The sequence below is a fragment of the Bubalus bubalis genome, chromosome 11 (assembly GCF_019923935.1).
Source record: "Bubalus bubalis isolate 160015118507 breed Murrah chromosome 11, NDDB_SH_1, whole genome shotgun sequence".
NCBI lineage: Eukaryota > Metazoa > Chordata > Mammalia > Artiodactyla > Bovidae > Bubalus > Bubalus bubalis.
The window spans coordinates 83,591,879-83,616,980 of record NC_059167.1 but is presented as its reverse complement, the minus strand read 5'-3'; the positions used below and the strand labels follow the sequence as shown (position 1 = coordinate 83,616,980).

General features: G+C 38.3%; 1 protein-coding gene across 2 annotated transcripts in view; it reads left to right on the top strand.

Moving 5' to 3' along the window:
- ARIH1 (ariadne RBR E3 ubiquitin protein ligase 1) overlaps nt 1–25,102 on the top strand; it is a 111,036-nt gene that overhangs the window by 13,199 nt on the left and 72,735 nt on the right. The window contains exon 2 of one of the 2 annotated variants that reach the window (XM_025296200.3): nt 16,878–16,945. The exons of the other annotated variant lie outside the window; for it this stretch is intronic. Coding sequence (XP_025151985.1) covers nt 16,878–16,945 — 68 coding nt within the window. The remainder of the gene's footprint in view (nt 1–16,877; nt 16,946–25,102) is intronic. 2 annotated transcript variants of the gene reach the window in all.

Here is a 25,102-nt window from a genome sequence, read left to right as displayed (position 1 = left end):
GCCTTTAACAAACTACCACCTTTTGAGTATTGGTGTAATATAAAAAGATAACCATAGTTATCTGAAAAGGCTATAAAAGTTCTCCTGCTTTTTCCAACTCTATATATCTTTGTGAGACTCTTTTTTTTAAACAAAACAACATATTTGAGGATTGAATACAAAAGCACATATGAGAATCCAACTGTTCTCTATTTACCCAGATATTAAAGAGACTTAAGCAGTGCAGTTTTTCTCTCTGTTGTTTTAGAACATACAATTTATTTTAATAAAAATGGGCTTTATATTAACATAATGGGTTTTATTACTGTTATTTTTAATGAATTAATAGTTATTTAAAAAATTCTGTTTTGATAGCTAACATAAATGCTGATAGTTATGATTGACATGAACAAAACTCTTTGGCGCCTTCAGTAATGTTAAAGTTTAAAAAGGGTTCTGAGGCCAAACAGATTGAGAGTTGCTGCTTTGATATTGTGAAATATTTCTGAATCACTAAGGAAACATAGTATTGGCTTGCAAACAGGAGATACGACTAACCAAGATATGACTAACCCCGCTATGTGTTTACTTTAAATTAGTAATGGGTTATATGTGACAGGTTAGGAATTACTGCTGATTAATCAGAAACATACATAAGCTATGTTAGATGCTGTGCTAATATGTAACAAATATTAGAAACGTGAATCATAAAATATGACTAGTTCTGTAAAGATGTTTGGAAATGGAATGGGATGCTCAATTTTTTCAAGGAATAGCTAGTAGAGATATCACTGGACATATTCCATTAATTTGTTTACGTTCTGACTTCTTACACTGAAATGAAAGCTCTGTGCGAGCAGTGGCTTTGTTTTATTCATTGCTGTAGTCCCGGTGCCCAGAACAGTACCTGACACACTGAGTGCTATGTTGCTTCAGTCGTGTCCGACTCTGTGTGACCCAGTGGATTGTAGCTTGCCAGGCTCCTCTGTCCATGGGATTTTCCAGGCAAGAATACTGGGAGTGGATTGGCATGCCTTTCTCCAGGGGATCCTCCCAACCCAGAGATCGAACTTGCATTGCTTATATCTCTTGCATTGGTAGGCGGGTTCTTTACCCCTCTGCCACCTGAGAAGCCCACCTGACACATAGTAGTTCTTAGTAAACATTTTTTCTGTAAACATTTTTATTTTACCCCCACGTTCTTTAATATTTTGCTATGTATATAATTCTAGGTTGTTAGTTTTCTTTCAGCACTTTAAAGATTCCATTGTTTTCTGGCTTCTATGGTTTGTGGTAGGATGAAGCGAAAGTGAAAGTGAAGTTGCTCAGTCTTGTCCGACTCTTTGAGACCCCATGGACTGTAGCCTACCAGGCTTCTCCGTCCATGGGATTCTCCAGGCAAAAATACTGGAGTGGGTTACCATTTCCTTCTCCAGGGCATCTTCCTGATCCAGGGATCGAACCCAGGTCTCCCACGTTGGAGGAAGATGCTTTAACCTCTGAGCCACCAGGGAAGCCCAGGAGGAAGCTAGTTCAGTTCAGTTCAGTCGCTAGGTCGTGTCCGACTCTTTGCGACCCCATGAATCGCAGCACGCCAGGCCTCCCTGTCCATCACCAACTCCCGGACCTTGCTCAAACTCACATCCGTCGAGTCGGTGATGCCATCCAGCCATCTCATCCTCTGTCGTCCCCTTCTCCTCTTGCCCCCAATCCCTCCCAGCAACAGAGTCTTTTCCAATGAGTCAACTCTTCGCATGAGGTGGCCAAAGTACTGGAGTTTCAGCTTTAGCATCATTCCTTCCAAAGAAATCCCAGGGCTGATCTCCTTCAGAATGGACTGGTTGGATCTCCTTGCAGTCCAAGGGACTCTCAAGAGTCTTCTCCAACACCACAGTTCAAAAGCATCAATTCTTCGGTGCTCAGCTTTCTTCACAGTCCAACTCTCACATCCATACATGACCGCTGGAAAAACCATAGCCTTGACTAGATGGACCTTTGTTGCCAAAGTAATGTCTCTGCTTTTGAATATGCTATCTAGGTTGGTCATAACTTTCCATCCAAGGAGTAAGCGTCTTTTAATTTCATGGCTGCAGTCACCATCTGCAGTGATTTTGGAGCCCAGAAAAATAAAGTCCAACACTGTTTCCACTGTTTCCCCATCTATTTCCCATGAAGTGATGGGACCAGATGCCATGATCTTCGTTTTCTGAATGTTGAGCTTTAAGCTCTTTCACTTTAACCTCTTTCACTTTCATCAAGAGGCTTTTTAGTTCCTCTTCACTTTCTGCCATAAGGGTGGTGTCATCTGTCTATCTGAGGTTATTGATATTTCTCCCAGCAATCTTGATTCCAGCTTGTGCTTCTTCCAGCCCAGCATTTCTCATGACGTACTCTGCATATAAGTTAAATAAGCAGGGTGAAAATATACAGACTTGCGTACTCCTTTTCCTATTTGGAACCAGTCTGTTGTTCCATGTCCAGTTCTAACTGTTGCTTCCTGACCTGCGTATAGGTTTCTCAAGAGGCAGGTCAGGTAGTCTGGTATTCCCATCTCTTTCAGAATTTTCCACAGTTTATTGTGATCCACACAGTCAAAGCCTTTGGCATAGTTAATAAAGCAGAAATAGATGTTTTTCTGGAACTCTCTTGCTTATTCCATGATCCGGCGGATGTTGGCAATTTGATCTCTGGTTCTTCTGCCTTTTCTAAAACCAGTGCCGTTTCTAAAACCAGCTTGAACATGTGGAATTTCACGGTTCACGTATTGCTGAAGCCTGGCTTGGAGAATTTTGAGCATTACTTTACTAGCGTGTGAGATGAGTGCAATTGTGCGGTAGTTTGAACATTCTTTGGCATTGCCTTTCTTTGGGATTGGAATGAAAACTGACCTCTTCCAGTCCTGTAGCCACTGCTGAGTTTTCCAAATGTGCTGGCTTATTGAGTGCAGCACTTTCACAGCATCATCTTTCAGGATTTGGAATAGCTCAACTGGAATTCCATCACGTCCACTAGCTTTGTTCGTAGTGATGCTTTCTAAGGCCCACTTGACTTCACATTCCAGGATCTCTGGCTCTAGGTGAGTGATCACACCATCGTGATTATCTGGGTCGTGAAGATCTTTTTTGTACGGTTCTTCTGTGTATTCTTGCCACCTCTTCTTAATATCTTCTGCTTCTGTTAGGTCCATACCATTTCTGTCCTTTATCGAGCCCATCTTGGCATGAAATGTTACCTTGGTATCTCTTAATTTTCTTGAAGAGATCTCTAGTCTTTCCCATTCTGGTGTTTTCCTCTATTTCTTTGCATTGATCGCTGAGGAAGGCTTTCTTATCTCTCCTTGCTATTCTTTGGAACTCTGCATTCAGATGCTTATATCTTTCCTTTTCTCCTTTGCTTTTTGCTTCTCTTCTTTTCACAGCTATTTGTAAGGCCTCCCTAGACAGCCATTTTGCTTTTTTGCATTTCTTTTCCATGGAGATGGTCTTGATCCCTGTCTCCTGTACAATGTCACGAACCTCCGCCCATAGTTCATCAGGCACTCTATCAGATGTAGTCCCTTTAATCTATTTCTCACTTCCACTGTATAATCATAAGGGATTTGATTTGGGTCATACCTGAATGGTCTAGTGGTTTTCTCCACTTTCTTCAATTTAAGTCTGAATTTGGGATAAGGAGCTCATGATCTGAGCCACAGTCAGCTCCTCGTCTTGTTTTTGCTGACTGTATAGAGCTTCTCCATCTTTGGCTGCAAAGAGTATAATCAGTCTGATTTCGGTGTTGACCATCTGGTGATGTCCATGTGTAGAGTCTTCTCTTGTGTTGTTGGAAGAGGGTGTTTGCTATGACCAGTGCGTTCTCTTGGCAAAACTCTGTTAGCCTTTGCCTTGCTTCATTCCGTGTTCCAAGGCCAAATTTGCCTGTTACTCCAGGTGTTTCTTGACTTCCTACTTTTGCATTCCAGTCCCCTATAATGAAAAGGACATCTTTTTTGCGTGTTAGTTCTAAAAGGTCTTGTCGGTCTTCATAGAACCGTTCAACTTCAGCTTCTTCAGCGTTACTGGTTGGGGCATAGACTTGGATTACTGTGATATTGAATGGTTTGCCTTGGAAATGAAGAGAGATCATTCTGTTGTTTTTTGAGATTGCATCCAAGTACTGCATTTCAGACTCTTTTGTTGACCATAATGGCTACTCCATTTCTTCTAAGGTATTCCTGCCCGCAGTAGTAGATATAATGGTCATCTGAGTTAAATTCACCCATTCCAGTCCATTTTAGTTTGCTGATTCCTAGAATGTCGACGTTCACTCTTGCCATCTCCTGTTTGACCACTTCCAATTTGCCTTGATTCATGGACCTGACATTCCAGGTTCCTATGTAATATTGCTCTTTACAGCATCGGACCTTGCTTCTATCACCAGTCACATCCACAACTGGGTATTGTTTTTGCTTTGGCTCCATCCCTTCATTCTTTCTGCAGTTATTTCTCCACTGATCTCCAGTAGCATATTGGGCACCTGCCGACCTGGGGAGTTCCCCTTTCAGTATCCTATCATTTTGCCTTTTCATACTGTTCATGGGGTTCTCAAGGCAAGAATGCTGAAGTGGTTTGCCATTCCCTTCTCCAGTGGACCACATTCTGTCACACCTCTCCCCCATGACCCACCCATCTTGGGTGGCTCCACAGGGCATGGCTTAGTTTCATTGAGTTAGACAAGGCTGTGGTCCTAGTGTGATTAGATTGGCTAGTTTTCTGTGATTATGGTTTCAGTGTGTCTGCCCTCTGATGCCCTCTTGCAACACCTACCGTCTTCCTTGGGTTTCTCTTACCTTGGATGTGGGGTATCTCTTCACAGCTGCTCCAGCAAAGTGCAGCTGCTGCTCCTTACCTTGGATGAGGGGTATCTCCTCACCACCGCCCCTCCTGACCTTGAACGTGGAGTAGCTCCTCTAGGCCCTCCTGCACCCGAGCAGCTACCGCTCCTTGGACTTGGGGTTGCTCCTCCCGGCCGCCGCCCCTGGCCTCGCTCGAAGGTTGGGTTGGGGGTAGCTCCTCCCGGCTGCCGCCCCTGACCTCGGACGTGGGGTAGCTCCTCTTGGCCGCCACCCCTCGGGCATGGGGTCCTCCCGGCTTCTGCCCCTGACCTTGGACGTGGGGTAGTTCCTCTCGGTTGCACTTGTACGCCGTCGCAGCTGCCTGCGCTTAATCTGGGTGTTTGTAATATTTCTGACTTTGTGTCTAGTTGTGGTTTTCTCTATGTTTTGGAGAAGGAAATGGCAACCCACTCCAGTATTCTTGTCTGGAAGACTCCATGGACGGAGAAGCTTGGTAGGCTACAGTCCATGGGGTCGCGAAGAGTTGGACACGACTGAGCAACTTCACTTTCTTTCACTTTGTTTATTTTGCTTTGTGTTTTCAGATCCTTTTGAATCTTTGGGATGATGTCTTACGGGTTTTGGAAATTCTCAGTTTTGCCTTTATCCCGTTTCCTCAAGTTGCACATATATTAGAGCTTTTTATTATGTTCCATATGTGTTCGATGCTCTTTTGTGTATCTTATATCCTTTTTTCTCTGTGCTTCAGTTTGATTGATTTCTATTGATCTGTTGTCTGAGTCTCTACATCTGTCTTCTCCTTTGTCTGATTTGCTATTAAACACCCCTCAATTATTTCAGGTACTATATTCTGGAGTTTCCATTTAATTCTTTTTTTACTGATGCTGATTTTCTAGTGATATTTTTCTTTTTCATTTGTGTTACATCTTCTGCATTATATTCTCCAGCATATTAAGAATTTATTACTAAAAGTTTTGTCAGCTAACTCCCAACATCTGAAGTATGTTAGTCTCTACCATACTATTTTGTTTTTAGTCACGTGTTCTTGTCATTTGACATATTTTGATTACATGCCAGTGCCTCTGTATAAAGTATTTAGAGATTCTGAATGATGATGGATTCCTCCAGAGAGGATTTTTATTTTTCCTTCTGCTTGACAGTGAGAGTGGTGAGTGGTTGTCTTAATCCAGTAAGGTTGAGTTCTAGCCCTGTTCAGTTCTAGTCTCTCTTAGCTGCCATTGGCTTTTGTTTTTCTTCAACTAAGAACTGATGTTTTTCAGCAGTCCCTCTCCTAAGGGCTCCCAAACTTTATTTCCTTTCCAGACTGCTGGAAGCACCAATCTATGTTTCAGAGGCTCTAGATTTTTAGTCTTGGCCATGTGTGATCCCAGGATTCAGTAAAAGTTCTGGGTGGAAGACCAGCCATTCCTCTACTCATTGAGATACCCCTTCAATTCTCAGTATTAGTTTCATTTTGTTGTAATAAGTTAATGCAAAGTTAGTGACTCTGAACAACAAAAATTCATTATTTTACAGTTGAGAAAGTCGGAAGTTCAAAGTGAATCTCACTGGGCTAAAATCAAGGAGTTGGCAGGCTGTGTTCCTTCTGGAGGTCTAGGGGAGAATCTATTCCCTTGACTGTTTCACTTTTAGAGCCTGCCTACATTCCTTTACTTACGGCTTCCTAACTCTAACCTTCAAAGTCAGAAAAGCATAGCATCTTCAGTTCTTTTCTCCACTTTTGCCGCCTCCTTCTTTTAGAAAGACCCTTTGATTACATTGGGTTGACCTGGAAAATCTCTAAGGCAGCTAATTAGCAGCTTTAGTACCTCTGCAACAGTAATTCCTCTCTGCCGCATATTATAAATTCATGGGTTCCAAATATTAGGATATGAACATCTCAGGGTGGGGGGAACCACTTTTCTGCCTGTCAGTAGCACCCCTCTGTGGTAGGGTATCAGTATTTTGCTTTGCTCCCAGAATTCTCAAGTGCCTCCAGGGAAACCACTGAAGTTGTAAAATCACCACCTTCTCTAGTTTTTGTTGCCTTCACAGCTCTCTGCTGTTTTCAGACATGATTTTGGGACATTATCCAGCTTTTCTGGTTCTGGATGGGGATGCTTGTTTACATCTTAACTATGTTCTACCTGAAAATGGAATACTAAATATTTTTAAAAATCAGTCAGTATCCTTAGTCTATCAGATCTGTCTTGGAGATTTTTGAGGCATGCTTTCCATGGGTGCATACAGCTACACTGTGGGCTTTTGAACTTCAATTCCAGCTAGCAAGTATGACAATTTAAAGATTGGAGTAAGGGAATGTCTGAGATTTGGGAAAATAACAGGATAGAGGGAAAAAAAGATCTAATTTACTCATTTTTATGTAAGGAAAGATTTGTAAACATAGAAGTGGTAATAATCACTGATATTTATGAACTATGCTAGGTGTTTTCATTCATGTTTATTAGTTTATTACAAAGTCCCAAGAAAGTAGCATTATCTCTGTTATATAGATGAGTAAATTGAAGGTAGAGAAGCTGAGAAATTATTTTCTCAGGGAATCTCAGAGTTTCTCTGTTACAGACTGGTGGAGGACTGGTGGGTCTTTTTGACTTAAGATAAAAATTCTTTCTGCTATATCAAACTTTTTCAGACCTTAGTTGGACTTTATGACTGAGTCAAATCCTCATACTTTTTTTTTTTGGTATGCTGAAAACTTTATAGCACTAAAAGAATCTTTCATTTTAGCTAATTGACTAATTTTAAATGTCTCTTGTATTAGTTATCTATTGCTGCATAACACATTACCTAGCACTAGGGGTTTAAAACAGCAAACATTTATTATAGTTTTAGGTTGCTTAGCCAGAGAAGGCAATGGCACCCCACTCCAGTACTCTTGCCTGGAAAATCCCATGGATGGAGGAGCCTGGTGGGCTGCAGTCCATGGGGTCGCGAAGAGTCAGACACGACTGAGCGACTTCACTTTCACTTTCATGCATTGGAGAAGGAAATGGCAACCCACTCCAGTGTTCTTGCCTGGAGAATCCCAGGGGCAGGGGAGCCTGGTGTGCTGCCGTCTATGGGGTCGCACAGAGTCGGACACGACTGAAGCGACTTAGCAGCAGCAGCAGCGGGTTGCTTAGCAGGGTGATTCTGGGTCAGGGTCTCTGATTAGGTTGTAGTCGTCCTGTCAGCCTAGGATGCCTTTATCTGAAAGCTTGGTTTGTGTTGAAGAACTGCTTTCAAGAGGACTCACGTAGTTGTTTGTTAGAAGACTAGTGCTTTATCACATGGGCCTCTTCACTGGGCTACTTTAGTGTCCTCGCTACAAGTTAGCTGACTTCCAACTAGACCAAGTAGTCCAAGGAACCTAGACAGATACAGTAAATGTTTTCATGGTTTAGCCTTATTTTGTGATTTCTGCATTGTCCTATTGGTTATACAGGGCTTCCCTGGTGACTTAGTAGTAAAGAATCTGCCTACCAAGCAAGAGACCTGGGTTCAATCCCTGGGTCCAAAAGATCTCCCAGAGAAAGAAATGGCAGCTCACTCCAATGTTTCTGCCTTGGAAATCCCATGGACATAGGAGCCTGGTGGGCTGCAGTCCATGGGGTTACAGAAGTGTCACGACATGCTGCTGCTGCTAAGTCGCTTCAGTCGTGTCCGACTCTGTGCGACCCCAGAAATGGCAGCCCACCAGGCTCCCCAGTCCCTGGGATTCTCCAGGCAAGAAGACTGGAGTGGGTTGCCATTTCCTTCTCCAGTCACGACATGACTTAGTGACTAAACAACAGCAGCTGGTTACACAGTCAAACCTGTTCACTGTGGGAGGGAACTGCACATATCCCAGAGGGCAGAGATCGCTGGGGGCCATCTTGGACGCTGGCCTACCACACAGACTATGAAAAGGAAGGGAAAGATACAGGACTGTGGTTATGATACTTTATTAGTTCCAGGATCATGAGATTAAAATTTTTTTTTTTACATTATGCTTAATAAATAACAAAAAGGGAACTTGAAAGCTCCCCAAACTGGGTGTATATATAAAGCTCTTAAGTACATAATAATTACTTTGTCTATTTAATTCATATTTCTTATCTTATAAAACTCATACCTTATCTAAGACTAGAGTCTGACCCATCTACATTACTGTGTGACCTTAGACTAACTTGGTTTATAGTTTGAACCTGCCCTTGCAGAAGGAAAGGTTTGGACATGATTTCTAAAGCTCCTTTCTGGGTATAAAATTCAGGTGACAAAAGGTAATTGGTGTGAATGCTTTCCAGGTAGGAAGCTGAAAGACCAAAGCTTCCTTTCCATCTGATCTAATGGCCCTGTCTATCTTGAAATTGGTCCTCTTGGATTTTATAACACTGTTCCTAAAAACATTATACATCTTCCTGTCATCATGTTCTGCCAAATCTGTGCTGAACTTTTATGTTCATGTGGTTCCCCTTGGTGTGCTTTGGCAGTAGGTGTACAAAGATGATTGGAGAACACTTTCCTTTCCAGGGCTCCTAGTCTAGGAAGGGCAAACACATAAATCAATCCTTGACTGTAAAGGCAGTAACTAGGACCTATAATGCCTGCTTTTATCCACATGTAGCTTAATCTCAGTTATATCCTGTTTCTTGATTTGCTCTGGCCTGGTTTTTTGTAGTTGAGTATCTTGGTTTATTGCCATTACCCAGAAATCCCACACCTACCAGTTTGTCTTTTGAGATGTTATTTTTACACCAGGTCAACCCTGATGTGTTTTCACTTTTGTTGTAGTTAGACCACTCTTTGCTGCTTGGTTAAGGAAAGCCTTGCCTTCCGAAGACACTAGCTGGTTTTTAGGAAAGAAGGAAAGTAGTCCTTTGGATAAGTCTTGCTAGAAGATATTAGAAGTTATTAGAAGGTTCTCATTGGCAACATCAGAAAAATTAAAAGAATGAAAAGGGTGATACTGATGGAAAATGGGGCCTTATCAGTGTGGTGTGATTACCACAAATTTTTTTAGGAAATGCTGAATGTCTCCTTTTTTTCTGAGTGGTCATCCTGTTCAATTTTATGACAGTGTCAAAAGTGTTCATACTTGGTCTGTTTATGGCCTGAGAAAGTACACCGTATCTTTACCAATCTTGATAGGCAATAGGAATGGGACAGGAAATGGTGCTTATGAGGAGCCTACTAAGCCTAGGGCTTCTTGAGCCTAGAGGGTTCCATTAACTAGGTTACCAGAGGATGCAGATTAGGATAAAAGATTCTTAGCCTGATAGATCAGACTTCTCATAATTTGACCTTTATCTACTTTATCCACCATTTCTTCACACTCATCTTGACACAACAAAATAATAGTCCCTGTGAAATGATAGTCCCTGTGAAATTCTCCTTTGTGACTTTGTCTTTTTTCCTTTCAGATGATTTTCCCCTAATAAACTCACTAATACTTCAGGACTCACCTTAAACATCATTTCATCTTTGAATCTTTCCCTTTGAGTGGGTCTCAGAATTTTGTATGTATAATACTATTATTTAAAAAATAATTTGTTATTCTCTTGCTAATGGATTTTGAAAATCCTTGATCAGTGTTACCTTTGGTATTCTCATTGACTCCCACATTTCCTGCAACATGGCTAATAAACATGGATTTGAAGAGTCAAAATTAAATGTGAATCAGTTTTATTATTGATAAAAAAATAAGTCTTGGTATTACCCCTATGTTTTTCCTTTATGAATGGTTCACATTCCTCTTCTGTTGACTTCATCAAATTAAATCTTCTCTCATTCTCTAATATATTTTCCATTTTTTTTGTTTTGAACCAGTTGTTAAGGGAATATTAGTCATCACAACAGTTCTCTGAAGTAGATGGTATTTTTACTATTTTATGGATAAGGAAACTGAGACTTAGAGGAATTAAGTAGCTTGCCCAGGCTTTCATGGTTGGGGTCGAAACTCAGTATTTTAGATCATTAAATAGAAATAAAACATATATGACTGCTCTTGTCTTATGTGCTGGGTATTTTCTGTTTGTCTCTCCAGGTCTGCTCTACTTTTCTTTTTCCAACTCTGTATGCCCCAGGAGACTAACCTGTATAGTCAGTGGACTGTTTTATGACTTTAGTGCTGTTGCTTATGAATCCAAATAAATAATAAACCAGTGTGGGGATAGAGGCAGAAGTCTACTATGTACCCCATTTAAACTTTGCATCCTACATATGTACTATATCTTCAAGAAAATTTCAAGCCAAAATTGGTGTTTATAACATTTACTACTTTCCATTCCGATTTAAGCATTAAAAACAAAGTTTTAACATTAAAAATTGATGTATGTTATAGAATGCACACATGTATAATGTAAAATTTGTGATTTATATATGAAATTACAAACTGAGGCCAGTAGTCCTCAAAGTCTGCATTCTCCTGACAGACACATTAAAGAGGTTCTAGGTGAATAGCGTGAAATTGTTATCAGTGCACTAGATAACAAATGCTTCATATATTTAAAGGGATATTAGCTGATTTGACTTATTTTGTTCAATAATGAGAAAATGTTTCTTTTGTGAAGTTCTTAGAGGACCGTATTACTGATAACACACCATTTAAAGTCAAATCTATATCTTTCAACCTTCTGTTCTTATAAAACAAAAACTTAGAGTGAGCCTTATTGTTATTTGCTGCTGCTGCTGCTAAGTCGCTTCAGTTGTGCCCGACTCTGTGCAACCCCACAGACGGCAGCCCACCAGGCTCCCCCGTCCCTGGGATTCTCCAGGCAAGAACACTGGAGTGCGGTGCCATTTCCTTCCCCAATGCATGAAAGTGAAAAGTGAAAGTGAAGTCGCTCAGTCTTTTCTGACTCGTAGAGACCCCCTGGACTGCAGCCTACCAGGCTCCTCTGTCCATGGGATTTTCCAGGCAAGAGTACTGGAGTGGGGTGCCATTACCTTCTCCGCATTGTTATTTAATATGAAAGTAATACTCCTTTGAAAAGAAAATATGTATGTGTATGTAGATATAATTTTACTTACCGGTCTGACTTTTTAAATATAATCATTACATTTCATTGGCCCTAAACATTTTGTTTGTTTTGTATTAATATAATCATCTCAACTCACATTGCATTAATATAGTTATCCTGGGTCCTCAGAATATATGAGTATCTTGTAGCTTGATTTATAATGTTGTATTCCACTCAACTATAAAGCCGAAAGGGTGAGAATAGCACTTTAAAATTTACAAAAATCCTGTAGTCATCCTTAGGAATGAAAGTGTAATAAATAAACAGTAGTGAAAGAATGAAGGATGATAGTAAACTTGTCAACTATTTGATATCAAAGTCAACACAATTTTTGATTCATGTAGAGTAAGATTAATAAGAATGAAGATCTTAAAGGCTATGCTGGCCAGCAACTTCCCAAGTGTACTGTCTCCCTGTTGAGTGGTCCCTGAGCCTGTTCTTAAATGTCTACCATGACTTAAACCCCCACAGCTGTTCTAGAAGTAAGCGCAGTTCATATTTGAACAGCTCTGATTTTGAATTTGTCCATATGTTAATATCTGTTTCTTTGTAGCTTTTTTCTTGAACCTACCTGATTCTAACCCTTCCTCATGATAGCCTTTCTGTAATTTTTAAAGAGTTATTTAACGTATTGGAGATTACCAATGCAGTAAACTATATCTAGGCTAATATTTGTGTGTGTGTGCAGAATCTAGAATAAAGCTTCTACTTCACTTTTTTAAAAAAATTTATTTATGTTTTAATTGAAGGATAAATGCTTTACAGAATTTTGTTGTTTTCTGTCGAACCTCAGCATGAATCAGCCATAGGTATACATGTATCCCCTCCCTTTTGAACCCCCTCCCATCTCCCTCCCCATCCCACTCCTCTAGGTTGATACAGAGCCCCTGCTTGAGTTTCCTGAGCCATACAGCAAATTGCTATTGGCTGTCTATTTTACAGATGGTAATGTAAGTTTCCATATTACTCTTTGCATATATCTCACCCTCTCCTCTCCTCTCCCCATGTCTGTAATCTGTTCTCTATGTCTGTTTCTCCTTTGCTACCCTGTAAACAGATTGTTCAGTACCATTTTTCTAGATTCCATATATATGCCTTAGAGTATGATATTTATCTTTCTCTTGCTGACTTCACTCTGTATAATAGATTCTAGGTTCATCCACCTCATTAGAACTGATTCAGCTGTGTTCCTTTTTATGACTGAGTAATATTCCATTGCATATATGTACCACAACTTCTTTATCCATTCATCTGTCAGTGGACATCTAGGTTGCTTCCATGTTCTAGCTGTTGTAAAGAGTACTGCAGTGAACAGTGGGATGCATGGGTCTTTTTCAATTTTGGTTTCCTGGGGGTATATGCCTAGGAGAGGGATTGCTGGGTCATATGGTGGTTTTATTCCTAGTTTTTTAAGGAATCTCCATATCATCTTCCATAGTGGCTGTATCAGTTTACATTCCCACCAACAGTGCAAGAGCATTCCTTTTTCTCCACACCCTCTCCAGCATGTATTGTTTGTAGACTTTGATGAGGCCCTTCTGACCAGTGTGAGGTGATATCTCATTGTAGTTTTGATTTGCATTTCTCTGATAATGAGCGATGTTGAGCATCTTTTCATGTGTTTGTTAGCCATCTGTATGTCTTCTTTGGAGAAATGTCTGTTTAGGTCTTTTTCCCCCTTTTTAATTGGGTTGTTTGTTTTTCTGGTATTGAGTTGTATGAGCTGCTTATATATTTTGGGAATTAATCCTTTGTCAGTTGTTTCATTTGCAGTTATTTTCTCCCATTCTGAGGATTGTCTTTTCACCTTGCTTATAGTTTCCTTTGCTGTGTCTCACTTTTTATGGATTGTTAAGGATTGTTATGAACTGGTATTTTGGATTCAGATCTGTCAGTGTCTGCTCAAAGTTACAGAAAGTAGGATACTGATGCAGCACTTACGCATCCTGTTCTGTTAAATAAATGCCAGGCAAAGCAGAAGCAGATGTTTCTTCATACCCTCATTGCAGACATTGGCAAGTTTTGCATAACAAGTGAATAGCTAACTCATCCTGCTGTTACTCTTTTATTGATAGTCACTGTTGATGTTATATATTCTTTTTTTTTATTCTTGCCTTTAAGGGAAAAGAAGCAAAATCTCATTCAGAAAAATGAAGCAGCCATACTTAGGTTTAGAACAGAGACATCAGTTTTCATTTTGACCTGTTCAGTGACTGTCTTCCAGCAAAGAATAGACAGTTCTTCAAAATTATACACATTTTGCTAATTAGAAATCTCTTGGAGAATCTCACTGCCATTCATTTTCAACTAGCATCAGGTATTTTGGGGAAAGTGTGTCTGGATATTTCAACTCTTGTTTAAACAGAATGTGGCCTTCCCTGGTGGCTCAGTGGTAAAGAATCCTCTTGCCAATGCAGGAGACGTGGGTTTGATCCCTGAGTCAGGAAGATCTCCTGGAGAAGGAAATGGCAACCCACTCCAACATTCTTGCTTGGAAAATCCCATGGACAGAGGAGTCTGGTGGGCTACAGTCCATGGGGTCACAAAAGAGTCAGACATGACTGAGCAACTAAACAACAACTACTATGATATTTCCTCTGACTCTGCATTTATATAAATAAAAGCAGTTGTTGGACAGTATTAACTGGTTGACTCTGATTAAAATGTTTTCTACTGCCTTTTTTTACGCTTCTGAATCAGTTTAAGTGAAGACTATTACGAAATTGTGATGGAAATTTCTTATCTTTGTTAATCAGGGTTTTCTTCATTCTGTGTAACCAAAGCAAAATACAGAAATAAGTTGCATACTGGGGCCAATATGACTAAACTGTATAGCCTCTGATTAAAAAAAATTTTTTTTAAACAGCTTTAGTATTCTAAGACTGTTGATATATTTTTTAAGGATTAGACTGTCATCTTTTTGTTTGACTGTGCATATATTTTCTTGGCTCAAAATTCAAAAAGTACAAAAGATAAAAAAGAAAATTTCCGGCCTTAATATCTTAACTACCTGATTCCCTCCCTCAGAGCTAATCACTACTATTATTATCTTTATTCTTAGTACTTTTCTTTTAAAAGTAGAACCTCCACAGTTCTCCTAACCTGATTTTTATCCTCCTATTAAGATCCTAAATATGATTATTTTATGGATTCCAAAAATAATGCTTTGGTTTAATTGAGAACAGTATATAAGTTGAGTACTTGATTGATTTTTACCTAATATTTTCTTAGCTACACTGTTCTGGGGGACTACAGATACTGGACAGTTGTTTAAGGTGGTTTGTGTAAATAAATTATAATACAGTGACATGTCCAGCAGTAGAATTACAGGAATCAAAAAGAAATGTTTAGTGCTATTTTCTGGAAAGTACCGACAGGTAGAAGTGGGTCTGAAGCTGGGTTTTGAAAAATGAATAGTAACTTAGTTAGGCAGATGGGATTGGAGATGGAATTCCAGACAGAGGAGGAAGAGCAATAGAATGTACAAAAGGTAGAAGCTGTTAATGGTCTAGATTGTTGAATGAACAATAAGGATTGGGAAGTAGTGTAGTGAGAGCTGGACCTAGACAGGTTATGCATTTTGTGAAAGGTTTTAGCATAGTGCTAAATGAGATGGGGCCAGTTGAAACAACTGTAAACTCTTAATATAGGATTAGTGTTGAGAAGTACCACTTTGTTGGCAGTATAGGGAGTAAATGAGAACAGGGTGACATTAGGAAGCAGGGCGAGTAATGAGAAATGTATTATAATCTGGGCAAGAAATACATGATGAGGTTATGAAAGCAGGAATGGAGAGGTAGGAGAGGTATTCAGGTATTAGGAGGTAGCATCAGTGAGAATTGAATTATTTTATTAGGAGACAAAATAGTTGAGTGATTAAGACTTTGACATTGTATAGAACTTAGTTCCAGCTATTTTTTTTTAACCTTTTATCAGCTGTGTGACTTTATATCATTATATAATTTTAATCAATTTCCTTTGCTCATCTATTATAATGTAGTTGAAGCTTTAAGCAGTCTGCATTTAACTTTCTGAATTAATAGTTCCTTTCCATTCTCCCAGTAAAGCAGGCTTATTTGATGTTCATGGCAAGCTCTCAGCTTGTTAATCTTCTAGATAAGTAAAACTAAATGAGGAAATTAACCAGTTGCATAGGACTCATCATACTATATGATGCCATTTATATGCAGTGTCCAGAATAGGCAAGTCCTTGGAGACAAAAAACAGGCTGGATGGGGAAAGAGGAGAACAGGGAGTGACTGCTAGTGAGTATGGGGTTTGTTTTGGGGGTGATGAAATGTTCTAAAATTGATGGTTAACACATCTATGTGTCACAACTCTGAATGTAATCAAAAACCACTGAATCACATACTTTGAATTTTATGGTGTATGGATTCGAGGTAACATGAAAACTCCACATCGCTTTAAAAAATACTGTTGATAGTTTTGTGTGTAAGTGTTTTACTGTATCTTAGAAATTGGCCTAAATGGCACTAACACATTGTTTTAAGCCACCCAAGTAATCTAGATGTGGTGTGAGCAAACATTTTTACATAGTCACGAAAGTACACAATAATAAAATGCTGAAATATGACTTTCATTCATTGATTCCCACTAATAAACTTGAATCACACAGGCCTTGGCACTGCAGTAGAAATTTTTGTGTGTAATAATTGCCATTTTAATATTTCATAGAAAGTCTTTGGATGTGATAGCTTCTTGTGTGTTAAAGAGCAACCTCTATTTGAAGAAATTGTGTGGTGTGGTTACAGAAATACCTGCTGTATCGGTAACTGCTGACGGTATTAAAAATACTGATTATTTTGCCTTTGGCAATGGTACTATTTCTACTTGAAAGGGAATAATATGGAAGTCAAGAATAGTTTATTTAGTATGTGTATGGGAGAGTTGCAGACATGAAGTTTAGGTATTTTACTATAGAATGTAGGTATGTTTTCTGGTTCCTCCCTCTCCTGTATATACTTTGATTTTAATTTTTATCAAGTCTGTCTATCTGGCCTTTGCCGCTGTGGCCCATTGATCTGTCCATCTGTCTGTTACAGTGCATATTGGGTACTTCCAGACGTATGAATTCAGTGATGCAAAGGACAGGAGGGCTGCAGCAGCAAAGGTAGGACAGAATCATTCCAAAGACAAGTTATTAAAGGATTATTAACATATGTATATGTGAGCACATATTGATAGCAGCATCTAGTTATTTAAGGGCATGCCATTTATCCTATAAATCGATATGGAAAGCCTGTTCTGACATGACGAATTTGACATATCTGTTTATAAAGGGCACAGTTTTACTGTTTTTTAAGCCAGAAGTTTACTTGGTATTCAGGCAACAATGTAAATTGATATTTGCCACTATCTTTTTAAAAAATGATGAATAATAGAAATGATTAAATGGAAGATATTTATAATGCTTGCTTGATTCATGAACCTGGTTGATTTTCAGAAGCTATGACAACAGAAAATCCCATTTGTAAAACTGGGAGAAGAAGCAGGAAAGATAGATTGATTTGGCCACGCATATATATTTATGTATTAATGTTATATATCTGATCCTATTTTGATGAAAATAATTAAATCCTGGTGGTTCTTTTAATTTATGTAAGGAACCTTAAGGATTTTTACTTAAATATTTGTACCATTTACTCATATTTGTATCCATTTACTTGCTAAATGATCACATTTGTAATAGCTGTTCCTGGCTTTTTTTGGGTAAGTGTTGGATTAAAATGAGAGAGCAACAGCACTTTTATACTGAATCCTAAGAGGTAAATCACAGCCAAGTTATAAGAACTTAGGCAGTACAGTGCAAACATTTGAAGAAAAAGATGTGAAAAGCTTATATATTGTGTAATATGGTAAAGTGTTGGATTGCTTATTTATTACTCTAGTATTGGTTGTAAAGTGAGATTTTATAGGGATAACTGAATGATACAGATATTTGCATCATTTTCTTTGCTGTTGTGCTTCCAAAAGACAGGGGTGGTTTTTCTAGCAGGTAATTATAGTGCTTCTCAAGGCTTCCTGAGTGAAAAGGCAGATAAAAGTTGGCATTTGGATTTCAGTGAAGATTACGAGATGTTCAAAATGACTTTAAAATGAAGATCTTAGATATCGGTAGCGTAAATTCTGGCCCCAAAAGTTAATAGTTATAATAAACTCTCTATGCTGTATTGAAGAGATCTAGCATACTGTCACTTGAATGTGAAAATGTATCTTGAAGTGCCGTTTCATAGTATACGGTAGTAGAGAGACATCTTCAGTCAGTAGTGTTGAGGTGTTTTGGTGTATTTTAAGATCTTCCCCACACACCAGGATTTTTTGATCTTAGAAACCTTTTTGGTTAACTTTTTAAAACTTTCATACCTTCTTTCAAATATTTTTTAGGTATTTCGTGGTGTAAAATAAATCACACATTATTATCTTTTTGTGTGGCATGAATATTAGCCATGAATCTATAGTTTCTTCAGAATTGTCAGACCTAGTAATAGTTCTGAATTTCAGAGACCTAAGTATGTTCTAATGTTGACTGCCACTATTGCCATTTCAAAAGTAACTTCTGCTTTTTGGTTTTCGCTTTTTAAAAAATGCATGTTGGTAGCACCTTTACAAAATCTAGTTAATCTATGTCTTATGAAAAGGAATTCTTAGTAAGGGGGTGAAGAGGAAACTGTTGAACTGTATCTAAATCATTGCTAAGATTTGATTTTTTTAAAGTTGTGCTTGTTTATGCTTTTGTCAATAAACTTTAATCTACAACTGACACTATTAAGAATCCTAAAATTTCCATTAGTCTGATAAAATATTATTTGGTTGTTTTAACATTTTTTTGAATTGCCATTTCATATCCTTTGTGCCTTTTCTTATTGAGTTCTTAATAGGATAGTTTTTGTAGTTCTTTTCTCCCATCTGTAATTTGTGGTTTAAAGTAATACTCACATATGATGACAGATAAGAAAGTAAAGAGCTATTGTGTCTTCAAATGATTACATTTATACACCTGTTTCTTTTCATCACTCTTTGACATTATCTTTTTCCTCTTCCTTTTCTTACCTTTGTGGATGTTATCAAAGTTCTTTTGTCTTGTGATCATAACCAAGTCTTGGTTTGCTCATAGCTTGATTTTTAAAGTGACACCACTGAATGTTTGTTTTTATGGTTATATCACTGACAGTCCAAGTAGTTCAATTTATACCTGGGTCATATTTACACTTCTCTGGGAGCTGTCCATTTTGCTCTTCCCAGGATGCCCTTCCCACTAGGCCTCTTGTAATAGCCATCAGCCACGAACTTTTACATTACTATTCTGTCCCTGTTTATTGGATCTGTCTTTTTTCCTTAATACAATCTCACTTTATTGGACTATATCCTTAATTTAACTCCCGTATACCTTTTCTACACTGACTCTTATAATGTTTTCAGTTTGTCTTTAAACTTGGTTGCTAGATTGGCTCGTCAGGAAACTTCTAGATTGGGATGTTTATGAAAGATACTGCCTTCTCCATTCATGGTTGCTAATCTAATACCAGTCTGCTTCCTATTTCTTGATGACTTTTTTAAAAAGTTTCAGCATTTTCTCTTTATCCTTTTGTTCAGAAGAGACATATAAATGTGAATCTTCTGATTAAGTGTGTTGGGCCCTTATTGGACTCTTTAAACTGAAATGCTTGTGTCCTTTTAAAACTTTAAGAAATTTTTAATATCGCTTTGGCAGTTCTCTCCTCTTGGAGTTCCTGTTAGTTGATTGTTAAAAATAGTGAGTAGTGACTTTTCTTAAAAAACTAAGATAAAATTATATAAAAATGATTTCAGAGACGGTGCCTGTAAGAGTGCTGAATCTTCAACTTTCACAAGGAATGTGGTAATATCTAAAATGGAGAGATAGTAACTATATGAGCATAAGCATATTATTTAGGATAAATTTAAAAACAAGGAGAAACAGCTAAAAGAATTTTAAATGGTTGCCTCAAAGGATTGGAAATCAGTAGCACCTGGGATATGGCCAAGATGGTTGTTAAGCTTTGAGGTTACCATTAGCTTCTAAAACTATGTACATACTCTAAAATTTAAAAAAAATTAAGTGATTCAATGCAGTCCCATCATTAAAGGTCCACATTTAGTGATACTTAATTCTTTAAAATCCTCTCTGCAGATATATGTAAAAATGTTCTTAGTCCAAGCCTTCATGAAGGAAGATTCCAGTTGTATGTATCACATGGTTCTTATTTAATTCTTAACCATTGAGCTGTGTATTTTGAGGATAATTAGCAAGAGAATGTACTGGAAATGTGCATGACCTGTTACAGCTTACTTGTAAAACTTCCTTTAAATGATACAAGAGTATATATTACATATTTTTGTCTATTTCAGGATCATTTGCATTTATGATCTTAAAAGACATTTACAATCTATTTTCAAGTAAAGTTTTTCATAAAAAAGCATTTGTAAGATGCTTTAAAAATTAACTTAAAACTTTCACAACTCAAAGTATAAGCCCTATGATTTTCAAATAATCTCACATCTAAAATATTCTACAAAATTTTGTGTACCATATATACATGTATAGGTTATGAATAAGAAGTAATCAGTCAGTTGCTAATCAAAATCCCACCACTTATCAATAGCTGTTTTGAGTTGCTGTGCTGGGAACAGAAGGATATTGGTTAAAAGAAATCGCTTAAAGCACTAGGTCAGATACTGTTTTAAAAAAACAAAACAGTAGTAGCCGGGAATGTGCATGTGTGTCTTTTTCTAAGTGCCTCCACATGGACAAATAACTACATACAAGACTGCTTAATGAGAACCTACTGTGTAGCACAGAGAACTCCACCCAGTGCTCTGTAGTGATCTAAATGAGAAGAAAATCCAAAAGAGGAGGGATAGGTGTATATGTATGGCTGATCCACTTTGCTGTATAGCAGAAATTGACACAGCAGAGTAAAGCAACTATACAGCAATTTGAAAAACCAAAGACTTAACAATAGTCAGTTTGCGTTGTAGAACTAATTTTTGTGTGCCATCTTTAGACAGTTTGAAGATGGCTGTTAGTGTGAGAAGTGACAGTACATTGAAGTCACTCAGATGTTTTCTTTCTGTGTTTGGTGGAACACTTTTAGTATATGCCACATAGGTATGTGGAATGCTAATACTTTGGGCTTGACCATTGGAATCCAGAGGAGAGAATATGAGTAGATGACTCAGGGTTGCTAAATAATCTTAATTATTTCTCACAGTTTCAGAGCTATGAAAAAAATAGTAAAATAGGATAAGGTGGTTTATATATAATCTTCATTTGTGGTTTAGATTAGCTCCATTATGCCAAGATAGTTTGGAATTGGAGTTACCTGGTTCTTGGCCTTGCCTTTTAGATTTTTCCCCCCCCTTGTAATGAGAATTTTTAAGATCTGTTCTCCTAGCAGCTTTCAGATATACAATATGAAATTAACTGCAGTCATTATGTTGTACATTATATCCCTGTGATTTATTTCATTTTTTGAAAACTTCATTCTTTTATTTTTGGTATTGATGGATCTTCGTAACTGTGTGCAAGCTTCCTCTAGTTGGGGTGAGCAGGCTCAGAAGTTGTGGCTCCTGGGCTTAGTTGCTCTGCTGCATGTGGAATCTTCCTGGACCAGGGATTGAATTCATGTCCCCTGCACTGCCAGATGGATTCTTATCCACTGTACCACCAGGGAAATCCTAGTTTTTTCCCTGCTCCTAATGGCAGTTAGGAGACTGAGGTCCACCAAAATCTTGCTTGAATGGGGCCTCATGTAGTGGTGAAGATTTAAAAGGGTTAAAAGATCTAAAAAGTTTAAAAAGATTTAAAAGATTGTTGTGTAACTTGGCTATTGTTCAGCTAGATGTGAAACTAGATAGTGTTATTTAAAGTCATGAATTTGTTTTTCTGTTGTAAAAAAGAAGTTTTACATATTGTTTCTACTGTTCATGTAAATAATATCCCTTCCACCCAACCCGTTTGGTTTGCATTTGAATTTTTACAGAAAAATTTAAGTGATTATACACAGTTTAGTATTCTTCCATTTATAGAAACATTTGTCTTATTCTGACTAAACTCTTGACATTCTCTAGAGGTGAAATCTTTGACTCTTCAAATTTGAGATGACATAGAAGTAATTCCCTTCATAAAATGCCTATACAAGGGCAAGTGAAGAAGAGCAAAGTCAAATTTGAAATGTTATTGATGGGTGGGTGGCTGGGTGCATTCAGTAACAACTTTTGGTACATCAGGATTAAGTTTATAGTTCAGATGCTTACCTCAGAAAACTTTCAAGTAAAGTATCATGGATCTACAGAATTAAAATAGCAAAACTTGTCAGTGTTAAATTTTTTAAAAATAATATCAAAGGGTAATGAGTAGAGTATGAACTTCTTACTGAAATAATCTCCAGGAAGCACTTCAGTGGAAAAGTATCTCAAGAACATTACCCTCAACATTCCCGCAGGCACCACCACCACCCGCGCCGCCCCCCCCCCCCCCCCCCCCCCCGCCTTTTTTTTTTAACCTTCCTTCTCCTGATAGTTGCTTAGAAGTAAATATTCAAAACTGGAAACTTTGAGGATTAGTGTTGTAAATTTTTTTCTATTTATATAGTGTTTAAGCCATCTGAGAATTCTGTGATGGTCTTCCTCATCCTCCTAATCTTCTCCGTAATTAGGAGGATGGAGTAGAAAGCCAAAAACTTTATTTCTAAGACTGTTTTGCATTTAGGGTTTTTTAGATGTGAAATAGTTGCTGCCAGTTATTTAATAGATACATGTGTGAGAGGTGTGAAGGAAGTTCATCTTTCTTCCCTTTTCTGCCCCCCATTCCTCCCTGCTGCTTTTTTCTGGGTTGTGAAAATGTGATATTTTTCTGCAGTAGCAGAAATGCAGCATCACATTATCCATTCTTCACCTTTCTATGTTATCAAGAGGCATTTGTAGCAGAGGTGATAGGTAGGCTCTTGTGTACATCCCCTTGTTTCATGGTTATCTGGAGGCAGTTGTTGGCAGTGTCTGTGGTGACTCTTTGATCCCTTGGATCACAGTTAGCTGCCATTCTTGAGTTTAGTAGCTCTATTGGTAGCTCAGTCAATAAAGAATCTGCCTGCAATGCTGGAAACCCAGCTTCAATCCCTGGGTTAGGAAGATCCCTTGGAGAAGGACATGGCAAGCCACTCCAGTATCCTTGCTTGGAGAATCTTGTGGACTGAGGAGCCTGGTGGGCTACAGTCTGTAGGGTCCCAAAGAGTCAGACAGCAGTGAAGCAACTGAGCACACACGTGCACATTGCTGGCTTAAGGGCAGAGAGTCCCTTGTTCTTCAGTTGTCTTGTGTTCTGGTGTCATTCTTGTAGACAGTCATAGCCTTACAGCCCCATTCTTCCAGTCCTTGCAACTATTAAGTACCCAATTGCTCTTATTAACTCTCCCTTTCCTCAAAATATCTAGTGCTTTCTCTTCTGGCACCTAACCCTGATTGATCAAAGTCAGGAGTGTCTTTTGGTGACAGGATCCTACTCTTTAATTTTGTATATCGTACAGTGTGAGCTTTTGATACCTAGAGAATTTATTGTATGTATTTATTGTATGTCATTAACTGTTAATTGTATTGCAGTCTTTTATTGACTCTTGGTATAAAGTTCTCAGCATTCTTATATACTTTTAAAGGGAAGACGTTTATACCTGAATTATACATGATAATTTCTTAGAAGGAAATCAGGTATTTAATTAAATCTGAGAATTTGGAAATGAAACTTTTTACAGTTAGTGTGACCAGCTCAGAATGTTGCTTCCTTACATAGTTTGTACCAGTGCTTCTCAAATTTTAATGTGCATACAAGTTAGTAGATGTGGATTGGGATTTAGGATTCTGCATTCCTAACTAACTCTTGGGTGATTATGATTTTGTGGGACGCATTTTTGAAGTATTGGGTTGGCCAAAAAATTTGGATTGGTTCCTAACCAGAACGAATTTTTTGGCCAAGCCAGTAGTAAGGCCTGTACTACTGTAAATTAAGGGACATTTTATCACCCTACTCCTAAACAAGTCCCTGGGGATATAATTCTTAGGGATAGTTTTCTACACTTTTAAAATTGCACATTCAATATGTCATAGAAATTTACTTAAAAAAAAAAACCCCACAAAAATGGAATATTGTGCATTGCTCAGAAACTTGCTTTTTTCAGTCAGTGGTATCTCAGTAATATCCTTCCATTATAGTGTTCACAGGTCTATTTTGTTTTTTAAATTGCTGCATAATATTTTAAGTATGGATATAGCATAATTTATAGGCAGTCTTTTGGGAGAATGTAGGTTATCTTTGCTTTATTGCTGTTACAAATAACATGCATGTCTACTTTCTTATTCTTACCCTTTTACACTTGAAGATTTCTTTTGGGTAGGTTCCTAAAAGTAAAATTTCTAGATGCATTTTAAGTTTTGATCAGTTCTGCTAAACTGTTGTTACAGAGGTTTTAAGAGAGTTGTCATCTCACTAACATGTTGTGGGCCGTTTCCCCACATCTTTGTTTCCAAATATTATAATTTTTTTTTTAAGATCTTGGCCATTGTGCTAGATTAAAAACAGTCTGTACCTATATTATGGAGAAGGAGATGGCACCCCACTCCAGTACTCTTGCCTGGAAAATCCCACAGACGGAGGAGCCTGGTGGGCTGCAGTCTATGGGGTCGCAAAGAGTCGGGCACGACTGAGCGACTTCACTTTCACTTTCCACTTTCATGCATTGTAGAAGGAAATGGCAAACCCACTCCAGTGTTCTTGCCTGGAGAATCCCAGGGACGGGGGAGCCTGGTGGGCTGCCATCTGTGGGGTCGCACGGAGTCGGACACGACTGAAGCAACTTAGCAGCAGCAGCAGCAGCAGCAGCAGTACGTATATTAAGGAGATCGAATATTTCCTTTTTGGCCAGTTATATTCTTTGAATTCATAAAGTGCCTATTTTTGTTGGATTATTTGTCTTTTATGGACATACATGTTTGTTTACCTTTTATTGTAGATGTTGCAAATATTTCTATACAGAAGTTTTTGTACTTTATGGCTTTTGGGTTCCTATATTGCTTTAAAAGGCACATTAATAGCCTGTAAAAATTTAAATTGGCAGTAGCTGTCTTAAGGACATCTGACTCTTTGCGACCCCATGGACTGTAGCCTACCAGGCTCCTCAGTCCATGGGATTTTTCAGTCAAGAGTACTGGAGTGGGTTGCCATTTCTTACTCCAGGGGATCTTCCCGACCCAGGGATTG